General features: G+C 41.4%; 1 protein-coding gene across 1 annotated transcript in view; it reads left to right on the top strand.

The window, feature by feature from the left end:
- Positions 1–12785, top strand: part of ADGRE3 (adhesion G protein-coupled receptor E3) — a 69281-nt gene that overhangs the window by 1690 nt on the left and 54806 nt on the right. Inside the window, exon 2 of the mRNA XM_075547582.1 lies at positions 12330–12476. Coding sequence (XP_075403697.1) covers positions 12330–12476 — 147 coding nt within the window. The remainder of the gene's footprint in view (positions 1–12329; positions 12477–12785) is intronic.

Below are 12785 nucleotides of genomic sequence, written 5' to 3'. Positions count from 1 at the left end.
GGCCTCAAATGGGCAGCTCTTAGTTTGTGTCAGAATCAACTAGATGGTAACAAGGTTGTTTGTTGTTGTTGTTGTTAACAGACTACAATACTAGCACTGAATTTTATACAAGGATTTGATCTTTACAGGTACATTCTGATTGACCTGGAAATATATATATGTTCCTTAGGACATGAAATCTAAATAGAAGTTAAGGGGGGGGGATATATTGCTAGCATTTCTTTAGGTATACTGTTCAATATCCTTAGTTCTAAACCCGTGGTACATGGTTGGTTTAAAAACTGTTACCTGAGATGTTCATAAGAGTTGTAGTACAATTAAGCAATGATGTGGTTGAGGACAATTTTTCAGGACTCCCTTTAGACCGGGTGATCAGAAAAGGCTTATCTGAAAAAATGAGTTGGTTTGAGAGCTGAAAGATAAGGAAGAGTCAGGCAAGTGAAAATTAAGAAAGAAGACATGCTGAGCAGAAGGGAGGGCATGTGCAAACAGGTAAGAAAGAGCGTGTGCTCAAAGAACAAAGAGAAGACGAGTATGACTGATGCATAGAGTAAAGGCGAGTCATGGCAAATGAGCTGAACATGTTGGTGAGGACAAATCATGAAGAGACTTGTGTCATTATGTGCTGTCATGTTAGTTCTCGCTCATAAGGACCCTATGCACACTGTCAGATTGCCCCCAAAGCAAAGTAGGCTTTGTACTTACTAATCTACAGTTACTTTCAGAAGGGTGTCAGATGCCTTGAAATCCATGTGAAAATTGCTTACTACAGATCAGTAAGTATCTAAAACACTTCTGAGAATTCTAACGACAGATTTGTAAGTAGGCACAAATAAGCTTGTGCTTACCTTGCTTTCTGGGCTACCCAACTCAAAACCACAAGTGTTGTTGTTGTTAAGCACCACAGAGTCCTTTTTGACCCATAGCGATCCTATGCACAATAGTATGAAACTGTCCAGTCCTGCGCCATCCTCACAATGGCTCCTATGCTTGCGCTCATTCTTTCAGCCGCTGTCGTTGGTAGGTACCCTCACATTGCTCTGACCCACAGCAACCCTACCTATGTACAAGACAAAACACTGCCCGGTCCTACACCATCCTCACAATTGCTGTCATGTTTGACCATCTTGTTGGCAACCCCTATGTCCATTCATTTTGTCGAAGCTCTTCCTCACTGATGCTCTGTTTTACCAAGCTCAATGTTCTCCCTCCTGATAACGCATCCAAATGATGTGAAACAAAGTTCGTCATGCTCACTTCTAAGGAGCCTTCTGGTTTTACTTCTTTCAAAGCAGATGTGTTCATTCTTTGCTAGATGGTCAATATTCCTCACAGCATAAATTGATTTTCTTTGTAGCATAATTCAAATGCATTGATCTTCTGTAGTCTTCTTTATTCGTTGTCCAGGTTTCCCATGCATATGAGGTGATGAAAGTATCATGCTTGCGTCAGGGACATTTTAGTCCTTAAAGGGAAGTATTTGCTTTCAAACAGTTGAAAAAGTCTTTTGCAGTAGATTTGCCTAGTTCAATAGGCCATTTGATTTCTTGACTGATGCTCCCATGGGTTATTTAAGATTTGTTTTCACTCTGAAGGCACTTCTTGGTCCTCAGGCAATACAAGTTAATTAAAGGGCATTCCTGTCTTAGTTATCCAGTAAGTGGGTGGCCTTCACAAACAAATTTATTTTTCTCCTTGTTTAGGAGGTAAGAAGTTTGTACTGGCCCTAGGAGACTTTCTCTCTGTGTTAGCTCTAAGCAGCAGTTCTCAACTTGAGGGTGGTGACCCTTACACAGGTGTCACCTAAGGTCATCGGAAAACACATAAATATTTCACAATATATAATTACATACATGTAAAGGTGAAACTGCGGTACAGGGAGACAGACAGACATAACTGACAGGACAAGGGAGAACAGAAACAGAAATAGCTTTATTAGGGGGGAAGCTCCCTTGACCTAGGCCAATAGGTCAGGGAAGTCCTGCACAGCCATGCTCTGGTTTTTAAAGGGGTGGTGAGGAATGCATGGCTCTTATGGCAATTAGCATATGGGGTCTGGAAACTCCTAGAATTCCTTGTCCACTCCTTGAGGCTTTCTTCAAACCCGGAACATCTGATTTCACCGGTCTGCTGCTTATCTTGGGGACATGCAGGGAAGCAAGTGCAGGGCCCTGACCTGCTTCAGCTTAGTCCAAACAATATTGTTTTGTGATTATTCACTATGATTTAATTATGTTTAATTTGTAACAATGAAAATACATCCTGTATATCAGATATTTACACTACGATTCATAACAGTAGTAAAATGACAGTGATGAAGTAGCAACGAAAATAATGTGATGGCTGGGGGGTCACCACCACATGAGGAACTGTATGGAAGGGTTGAGGACCACTGCTCTAGAGGAAGGCACCTGTCTCTTTGAATGTCTGCTCCTGGGCAATCTCCACATGGCTTAGTGTGTGCCTTTCCCTGTCTCTGCTTGCCCCCTTCCTTGTCTAAGCGATTTTACATCCCAAAAGAGATCAACAGAAACACAACCTACAGTAATCCTGTCTCCTTAGCATACCAAGACAATCCATTATCAAGTGGAATGAGAACCACGGTTTAGAGGTTAGGGTTGTGTTAGAATTGACATCCTGAGTACCCCATTTGCGGGAGGCTATGAATGACCATGAAAACACAAAAGTCATTTTCAGAGACCCTATGTGGATTAAGCCTCTGTTGAATTCCTAATGACCGTTAACTAGGGACGGGAATAGCCTTCCCCTCAGGCAGACAGCATTGGGAATGAATGACTCATCCCTCCCAGCCAGTCAGGGTGAGGCATTCTTCCTTAGGTACTTGTTTGGGTGTGGCCTTGGTGCGCATCACTTGCCCGTCGCTTCAGCAACCGCATCAGTGTGGCCCTTGAGGGCCTTGGTACGAGGCTAGTCTTGTAAGATTTCATTTAGCTACCATCCTGACTGTGAATCCTAGAATGCCATTTTGGTCTCATATTACTACTCTCCCTCAACCAAATTATGTGTGTCTTTCTCCTGTTCACGGCACAATAAATGTTCTCCTAAAACTATACTTGAGATGTGGGATCTCTTTGGCACCCTACAACAGGATTGGCAACACCAGTTCTTGGGGGGCACTGTTCAAACCATAACAATTTCTATCCTAGGCTTAACTGGTTCTGACACTCAAAGACATCAACTATAGCTGGAAAAAAAAACCCATGAAGGAGGTAAGTGAAAACAAGTTCACAAAAGCAGAGCAAACAAATAAAAAGCAGAAGCGTTCATCCGATGGTGAAAGACAGGAGAAGTTCACGTCACTTTTCAGAAGAAAATTTCTTAAGTCAACTGACCCAAGGGCAAATAGGTCAAACGTCTGGAGATTTCCTTGAGACTGGGAAGGTAGTTAGCTTAAAGAAGAGCAGAGAGACTCCAGAGCAGGTTCGCATGTGTTATTACCTGAACCACGAGGATGCCAAGGTCATCACTTCTTCCAGGTATGTACAGTGATGACAGTGGCTATGGCCAACCAGCCACCAAGCTGGAGCTACAGGATTCCAAACGTTTCTGGCTTGTTCTCTCCTCTTTCCTCGTGCTCTGCTCGCAATGCTCTCTTCTTTGTCCCAAGGACAACAGTTTCCTTTGTCTCAAGGAGATTAAAACTATGCTCTCGATACTCCTGAAATTTTCATGATGATCCAATCCGCTCTGTTAGTCACCTTCCTCTTCAGAGGTTTGATTGTTGTTGTTGTTGTTCTGATTGTTATCCTCTACTCCTTGATAACTTCTGTATCTTAAGATCATTCCATTTTTCAAAATTCTGATTCATCATGAAGTTTTTTAAACACACCCTTCCCCACCCCACCCCCGTGTGTATGTGTGTTGCAGGTTTAAATAAATGATAGCCACTAGAATGTCTTGATAATTTAGAAGAGTCTTTATTTGGTTATAACCAGACTATTAGAATCTAAAAGCAATTCTTTGATTGTGATGACGAGTGGACATTTTAATTCATCTTTAAAGGCAAAAACTCATCTATCATTTGTCTAGGTCTTAAGCAAGCATGGACAGAAGCAGAAAGCAAAATTACTGTTATTATGCTTTAGAGTAAGTGAGCATTACAGGGTACCACATTGATTATAACATCCTGGTTAATAAAATAAAATTGTAATATTCTGCTTACCATATTAAAAGGAACAATATTATTAATTACAATGTTCTGGTTTTGAGAACAAAAGGGCACATTCTATAATCAATCACTAGTGGGACTTTCAGAGATGAGAGGGGAAAGGAGGCGGGTCATTCAGCAGTCAACAAAGTGGTGTTGCAGTGGCTAGTTCTAGCCTGTCTCACTCCCTGTTGTTTTTCTTTGGGAATCAAATTACTGATTCATCAGCAGTTTTTTTTCTGGATTTAGGGCTGTATATTGAGTTTTTAATATCATAAGCTTAACAGTACCTATATAGTTTGGGATGAGCTCTACTAATGCATTAATAATGCATGGTCCGATTAAAAGTTTCAGTAGTAATAATAATAGGAGCTGGTAAGACCAGTAATTAAGGTAGTGACTCAAGGAGACCAAATTTGCAGTTTTTGATACCAGTTGCCTGTAAATTCTATTTTCATCATACTTTTTTTTACACTTTTGTAGACCAAAGCAAGATTTCTCATGCAACCCCAGTTTTGTTTGCATACAAACAATATTTTTCTTTAAAGGCAGTGCATACTTTACCTTGTTTAAGAAATAACAAATTCAAATCTTGTTGATTCTGCAAGGCTACTTCAGCTAAGGACTTATTTTCTTCTGACAATTTTTAAATGGTGGCTTTTACTCCATTAATATTTACATGAATTGTACTGTAGAAGCCTTTCAAGCCATGACTCTGAGTGGCGAGTGCAGAGATACCTGTGGCTGTAGAACCTGCAATAGCTAGTTGTTAAACCTATACGTAGACAGGTGGTAAGCCCAAAAGAGCAAGAAAGCCACCTGTCTGGAAAGCCTTAAAATACCCTTGTGACCCTGTGTAACACATTTTAATAGTTTGATTACAATATGCAGAAAACCTAGACTAAGATAACAATGCTAAGAAACCCGAGATAATCTTACTTTAAGGGGTCTTTTGCGGAAGAACGAATCTTTCATTCTGTCTCGGGCAGGGCAGCCTTGTGATGCCAGTGGAGAGCTCAGGCAGCAATTCTGTTTACCTTGACCGTAGTCGGAGTTGTGAGCATGATGATAAAGGGCTTTTTGCAACGTGGTGTCAGTCCAATGGGCGTGAAGTGCTTCACTAGGGCACCGTCACTGGGTAGGAAAGGGTGCACAGGTAGGCTGCTTGCTCGTGACTGGGGTACTGCCCTCCTCAAGAATTTGCATAGCTGGTGCTGGACAGTCTGTCATATTTGCAGGGACTTAACCAAATTATGATTATGAATCCTTGCCTGCAGGTCTCCTTGGAACAATCAAGTGGTCAGCGTTAAATTAACATGACACCTTTATACTTTTTAGCCACAGACAATTTTTAAAACAAGGGCAATCGTTCTAACAAGATAAAATGAAAATGCATACGGTTTGAAATGTACCAGCCTTATTTTAAACGTAATATTTTATAAGTAAGAAAAACAAAAAATATTTTATATTTTCATGTATGAAAATTTGTAAGCCGGTTACCTTATGCCTTGATCCCCGCAATTTTCGGGTATCCAATTTTCATACTACCCACTTATATTAACCTAGTGCTCTGAAGAGACAAGCATGTTCTTTGATGTGAAGAATCTTCATTCCAAAGGGAACCCTGTGAGTCTTCATCCATAAGCAAAGTCAAATCAGGAAAGGCTGTCCATAGAGTCAGAGGAATGTGCACCAATTCACAGGCTCAAAAATTTACTCTCCATCTGGTGGGGTTCTGGTCAACTTAATGTGGGCTGCATCATTTGACCCCACTAAGGTGCCCATTGGTTGCCTTGCCTTTGACCATGGGCCCCACCACAAATTTTTAGCAACTTTAGCCCCCTTGGGCTAGGCTATGAGCTTCAGAGCAGCCAGTCGGCCTTCATCGTCTTCTTTAGATCCTGTGAACCAGGTTCACAGGTGTTACTGACCAGACTGAACAATTTTTTTTATTGTTGCATGTTTTCACACTTCCATGCAACTAGTGGACCCAGGTGGTCGCCCAGCACGCATTTCAGGCTGCTCACAGGCTCCCTTTAACGTCCAGTCCTAGAGAGGAGAGTTTCTTCATAGCTTTAACATTTTTTCAGCCACTAGTTTAAAGTATAAAAAAACCAAAAGGTTTCCTTTTTCTTTTGCCAACAGCAATCTTCACCAGTGTCTGCAAATGTCCAGAGCACTCACATCAGTGGGTGGGGCTTACTTTTTCAGAGCCTTCCTTGCAGGTGTGTCCTACACCCATTTTAAAGATCCAAAATGATGACTGACAGCAAGTAGGCTTACAAACTTTATATTTTTTAAATTTTCAATCATTATTTTCATTAATTATTAATAACAATAGAAGAAAACAGTATGAACCTAGTAAAGCCAGATCCTAAATTTAATTTTTAAACAATGAAACTTAACTTTTATTTATTTTGATGCTTATTCAAATTATTTTGTTGATACAAAATAGGGCCTCAGGCCTCTGACTACATTAAGCCAGGCAGGGCCTTCTGTTCGACATCTTGACTAAGCAGCATAGTCTCTGTTAGAGAGAGGATTAAGGGGCCCATTTGGCCCCTGAGCCTAAAATTTACATTTATTAAATTTATTTTTTGCCATCTTAGACAGAATTAACCAAAGATAACTTTTAGGAATTAAAATTTTAACTTTTCATGTTCTTTCCAGAAAACAATTGAGTTAACAGCGTGGTCTTATCTGACCTCTGGCTGTATAGCTGCAAGCAAATTTTTTTTCATTAATCATTTTTTTGGGGCTCATACAACTCTTATCACAACCCACACATACATCAATTGTGTAAAGCACACTTATATATTCGTTGCCCTCATCATTCTCAAAACACTGACATTCCGCTTGGGCTCCTGGAATCAGGTCCTCGTTTTTCTTTTTTTTTTTTTCCCCTTCCCCGCTCCCCCCTTCCTCATGAGCCCTTGATAATTTATAAATTATTATTTTATCATCTTTTACACTGCCTGATGTCTCCCTTCACCCACTTTTCTGTTGTCCATCCCCCAGAGAGGAGGTTATATGTAGATCCTTATAATCAGTTCCCCCTTTCTACCCGCCTATGCTCCTCTCTCCCTGTATTACCACTCTCACCACTGGTCCTGAGGTGTTCATCTGTTCTGGATTCCTGTGTTTCCAATTCCTAGCTGCATCACTGCATACTCTGGCTTAACCAGGTTTGTAAAGTAGAATTAGGATTGTGATAGTGGGGGGGGGGAGTGTTTAAAAACTAGAAGCAAGTTGTGTGTTTCATCAATGCTACACTGCACCCTGAGTGACTCATCTCCTCCCCACTACCCCTCTCTAAGGGATGTTCAGTTGTGCACAGATGGGCATTGGATCTCCCTCGCGCACTCCTCCCTCATTCATGATGACATGATTTCCCCCCCTTTGGTGCTTGACACCTGGTCCCTTTGACCCTTCGTGATCACACAGGCTGGTGTGCTTCTTCCCTGTGGGCTATGTTGCTTCTGAGCTAGATGGCCACTTTTTTACCTTCAAGCCTTTAAGACCCCAGATGCTATATCTTTTGATAGCCGGGCACCATCAGCTTTCTTCACCACATTTGCTTATGCACACGTTTGTCTTCAGCGATCGTGTTGGGAAGGTGGGTATCATGGAATGACCATTTAGTTGAGAGTTGAGCAAAGTGTTCTTGTATTAAGGGAGTGGATTAATGTCCATCTGCTACCCTACTACTAAACCTGTAAATGTATGCACATAGATCTATTTCCCCCATAATCATAAATATATTTACATATATACATACCTGTATTTAGACCTCTATGTATCCCCTACTTCTTTCCTGTATTTTCTTTTGCTTTCCTCTTGTCCCACTACCATGCTCAGCCTTCATTTGGGTTTCAATGGTTACATTGCCCTTGATCACTTCCTACCAGTCCTCCCAACCCCTCCCTGCCACTGGTTTTGAACCACTCATTGTTCCCTTGTCCCTGGGTTGGCCAACACCTCTTCCCTTCCCCCACCTCCCACTCTCCCATGTCCCCCTGGGACTGTTGGTTCCATTGTTTTCTTCTCCACATTGGTTATCCAGCCTATCTTATCTAGGTTTACAAGCAATTTTTGTGAGTTCCACTGTTGAGGGGAACAAAAGATGGAAATAAAAGAAGAGGTTGAGGAGGGGCTATCCCACCTTTCCATATTCTGTATAATTCCAAATAGCATAATTTACATAATCACAAATAGGTGCACTGATACCTTTAGAACAATTTTTATGGGGATCCAAATTAACAATAGTGACAATTATTAACAATATATTTTAATGTGGCCTTTGACAGTATAATTAATGACACTCCTTTTGTACAATTTTACAATAAATGAAAACTTAACAAAATTTATTATTTTCTTTGTCAAGCTACGCAATGTTATTTTTATATTTAGTAAAAGTTACTTCGGCAAAGGAGAAAAATCTGTAATTAGTCCGATTAACAGATAACCAAGGCATTTGCACTTTTATGTTAGCTTTAAGACAGCTTTTGCAGCTTTTACACACAATGCATGAGTTATAGCCCGAGTAAAGCTTAAGGTGTGCCCTTTCTTGTTGAGAAAGTAACTTTATACAAACCCCCCCCCCGCCCCCCGCATGGTTCTGGAATCCATTGAGCGTTATTGGTAAAAGCCACAGGTCCTGGGAAATGCTATTTATCAATTTGTGTGAGGAAGATAAGCCCGGTAAGAGTGACCTGCACTTACTGTAGATGACATAACAAGCACTGTCAGATTGGCCAGAAACATGCGTTCAGGAGTCTTAGGAGAAATGATCAGGTCTCTGACTGGGATGGTCCTTGTAGGAATCTCTGTAAACAACTTGCTTAAAGGTAGACACACCCAAAAATAATTGTACATTTTTATGATTATTGTCTGTTGAAATATAAACACTTTTTTCTTGATTGAGCAAAGGTTTTCGTATTTAATTCTTTTTCATGCTTTTTCTCCATAATGTGTGCATTAGCTCCTTTCTAAGGGTCGCCTGTTTTGAATCTGACCTCTACCTGTCTGGTTTTACAGGCTTCTGAGGGGTTTGACCTGCTTCGTTTAACGCTGATACTTTCCAGGCATTGTAAATCCTTTGAGCAACTTTTATTAATTCTGATTTTTAAAATGTTTTCATTTGTTTTTATTTCCTTTCATGTACTCCCACCCCCACCGCCCCACCCCCTGCTGAGGCTCAACAAGGCTTTTTGGACCCTGTGTCCAATAAGTCTGTGCTATTTTGACATCAAAAGCACAACCATTATTTGCCGGCAGTCATTTCAAGTGGGGCGATGAGTTTGTTTGTTTGTTTGTTTTTAAAGCAGGGACTTGGCCAGAGAACAGGGAGCCAGCATCTGCTGATGCTTTCTGCTCTTTACAGGTGAGAGCAGGCAGTCAGCACTTGTGACTGCCTTTGCTTTCCAGGGGTGAGAGGTGAGGGTCAGAGGCAGGGAGGTGGGGGGGGGGGGGCGGGTGACCGTTGCCTGTGGGGGAAGCAGTGGCCACAGCAGCCAGGCTTAAGCAAGGCAGGAAGAAACTTTGCCCAAGAGGCTGCAGTAGACAGGAGGGGCTTAGAGCCGCCACAGAGAACTTTTTTATTTGACGATCCTGCAGTACAGGCGGAACCAGGGGTGTTACAGAGAACACCCTGAGCAACCAAGCACGGAGAGAGTGTTTTGCAGCAGCAGAAAGTCAGAGACCCTGAGCAGCCAAAAAGTGTGACCCAAAAGATAACCCGAGAATAAGCCAAAGATGAATGCGATCGCATTCCACGGGGAAGGAAGACACAGACACTTTAAAGGGTGGTTATTTGAACTGATTTTTCACCCTCTCAGTAAGATGCAGACGTATAAAAGGGGAGTTCCTCTTAAAGTGAAACCAGCCAGGTGCTCCCCGGACCTGAAGATTCCAGCTTTAATTAGATGCAAACACACACCTACATCCTTTTATCTTTTTGGAAGTAAAGCCATTAATTCCCTTCTGGAGAAGAGAAAATATAAACGGACAGTTACCAGGGGAGAAAAATAATAAACAAAAGGAAAGAAAAACTCCTTTTACGGGCTGAACTTACAAAGTGTTTCTTGGAAGTAAAGATAATTGTCCATTTGAAAACATATTCTTGTTCCCAAATCTCTGGGTGAAACTACTTAAAGCCCTTCAATAAAGACACAGAGCATGACAGATTATATAGTTTAAACAACACTGAAAAGCCGATAAAACAAAAATTTGGAAAGGAAAAAGATCTTCGGAGGCAACATGACAAGGGTAGTACAAATAATTAAACCAGGAGAACTGAAAAACAGATTTTTTTCTGCATAGGCTGTTTAAAATTTTTTATTTTTCTCTGGGAGACGGGCAGTGGGAGGGTGGGTGAGGGGAGACGCCAGGCAGTGTAGGATAAGATAAAATAGTTATTTATAAACTATTAGGAGTTCAGGGGGAGGGGGGCGTGGGGACGGAGGGGGAGGGGAAAAAAGAAAACGAGCTGACTCCAAGAACCCAAGTGGAAGGCGAATTTTGAGAATGACAAGGGCAATGAATATATAGGGGTGCTTTGCTCAATTGATGTATGTATGGATTGTGATAAGAGTTGTTTGAGCCCCAATAAAAAGATTGATTAAATTAAAAAATAAATAAAATAAAATTATTTATTTTTACAGTAAAAACGAAAGCACAAACTGAAATTCACCTCCAAAGACTTAAGCTTTTGCCAAGTGCCCTGGCAAGTTAAATTAATAATCCATTCACTCATCTGTCCAAATCTCAGTTTGTGGATACAACCACTCAATATTCTTTTTAAAATACCACACAAAGGTTTGAAATTTATAAAATTTTGTAACATTGCAATATTGCACCACCAGGGCTCCTAAAGTCTCTTAAAACTCAAATTATGATATGCCAATGACTCTTCTTCAGAAACCTTAACTTAAGCACGTGGCCATATTAGGGTCTACACTCTGAGAACAAGTTCCTAATCCAGAACCTCTCGGTTGGGCCCTTCCTAGATTCCTAACCCATAGAAACCTGAGACAGAGTAAAATAAAATGTAGTCATGTTATGCCACTGTGTTTTGTTGTGAATCACTGCACTTTGATTATGTCAATTCGTGACTGACATTGTTTGCTGTCTTGGTATGCATTCATTCCTCTTGGTTATTCCTTCAGCCAGTTTCTGACAAATCCATTACTATCTTGTCACAGAGTCTCTCTGTTTGACCTCTACTGAGTTCTCCCAGCCATAACCCTTATGGTTTCTCATGAGAGAGATTTTGTTTCCATCATGTAAGCCATCCTCTCAGTAACCAATTACTTCTTGGACCTTCCAGCCACATACCATATGATTCCCTGTGATGAAACTGCCTAATGCACTACAAACTTTCTAAGTGACCTGAGGTAGTTTATTGTGCCAACCTAGCACCTGGTCCATAAACACATGTGGGGTTAATTGAAGGGCGGAGAGATAAATGGCTCAGTGAGCCTCGCCTTTCGAGTTCTTGGGTCTCTTGTTTTCTGATGGTCGGACCAGGGTGCAGCTGCCTTAGCCAGTTCCCTGCTTTAGCTGACAAGGTTCACTTCCTGCAAGACATCCCTGAGAAGAAGCCACATGGACCTACTCTGATGCAGCCCTGGGTGCTGGAGCACCCGTGTGGGGACCCCTACCAGCGCTGAGATGCTTATACATTCACTGGCTCGCCTTTCCTCCTGCAGTTGGCATCATTGTGAGATGGAGGAGGACTTTGTCGATTGGTGTTGGACATATGGGTTAATGGGTTAATGTTGGACTTGTGGGATTGGGCAGCACTGGGTTGGGATGTTTTCTTGATGCAAACTTAACCTTTATATAAAACTCTCTCATACATTAGTTTCTGTCGATTTGTTTCTTTAAAGTACCCAGAATAATACATGACCATCAGACTTGCTCACACCTAAAGACTCTACCTGTCAAACATAAGCCCTCTCCTACAGTTAGTTCCAACCTGCTGTTGCCTTGTCTGGGGGTTCAAACCCTTGAGTGACCCTACATTGAGGCATGTAGTAGTTTCCACTGTAGCACCTAAATTCTATTCATTTCCTGGCTTTCCTGAGTGACTCTCACTTCCTTGGACTGTACCTGGAAGACGATCCATGACACCCTTAGGCCTCTTTGGGTCAAAATTAAGACATACAGAAGAAATCACTGAAACCTACCCCTTTGGGGATCGCCTGGAATCTTTCTTCAATTGTCTCATGTCTTTATCTTCTGTTTCTCATTCCAGAACTCTGTTTCCTGCTGAGTTTGTCAGGAACTGTGGCTCAGAAGGCCCCCAGTGAGTACTCACAACTTGCCCTTTCCACAACTAAAGAGCAGGGAAGGTAGAGGGACCAAGGACGCACAAAAGACCATCCTGTTTGCCAACAGCTAGAAAAATCAAAACAAAACAAAAATGATTTGTTCTGGGAGAAAAACTTGGCTTGCTCCTGTTTTTTGTTTGTTTCTTTCTAAATAATCTCATCAAATTTTATTAGTCACCTGTTTATGAGTTTTTAGTAATCACAATATGCATGCTGTAAGGTTAGAGCAGTGAGTGAAACACAAAATCTTGAGAAGTAGACATTCTGGTGGGGGGAGAGAGAGA

The sequence above is a fragment of the Tenrec ecaudatus genome, chromosome 1, assembly GCF_050624435.1.
Source record: "Tenrec ecaudatus isolate mTenEca1 chromosome 1, mTenEca1.hap1, whole genome shotgun sequence".
Taxonomy (NCBI): domain Eukaryota; kingdom Metazoa; phylum Chordata; class Mammalia; order Afrosoricida; family Tenrecidae; genus Tenrec; species Tenrec ecaudatus.
The sequence above is the reverse complement of the archived record's forward strand: the minus strand, read 5'-3'. Positions and strand labels throughout refer to the sequence as shown.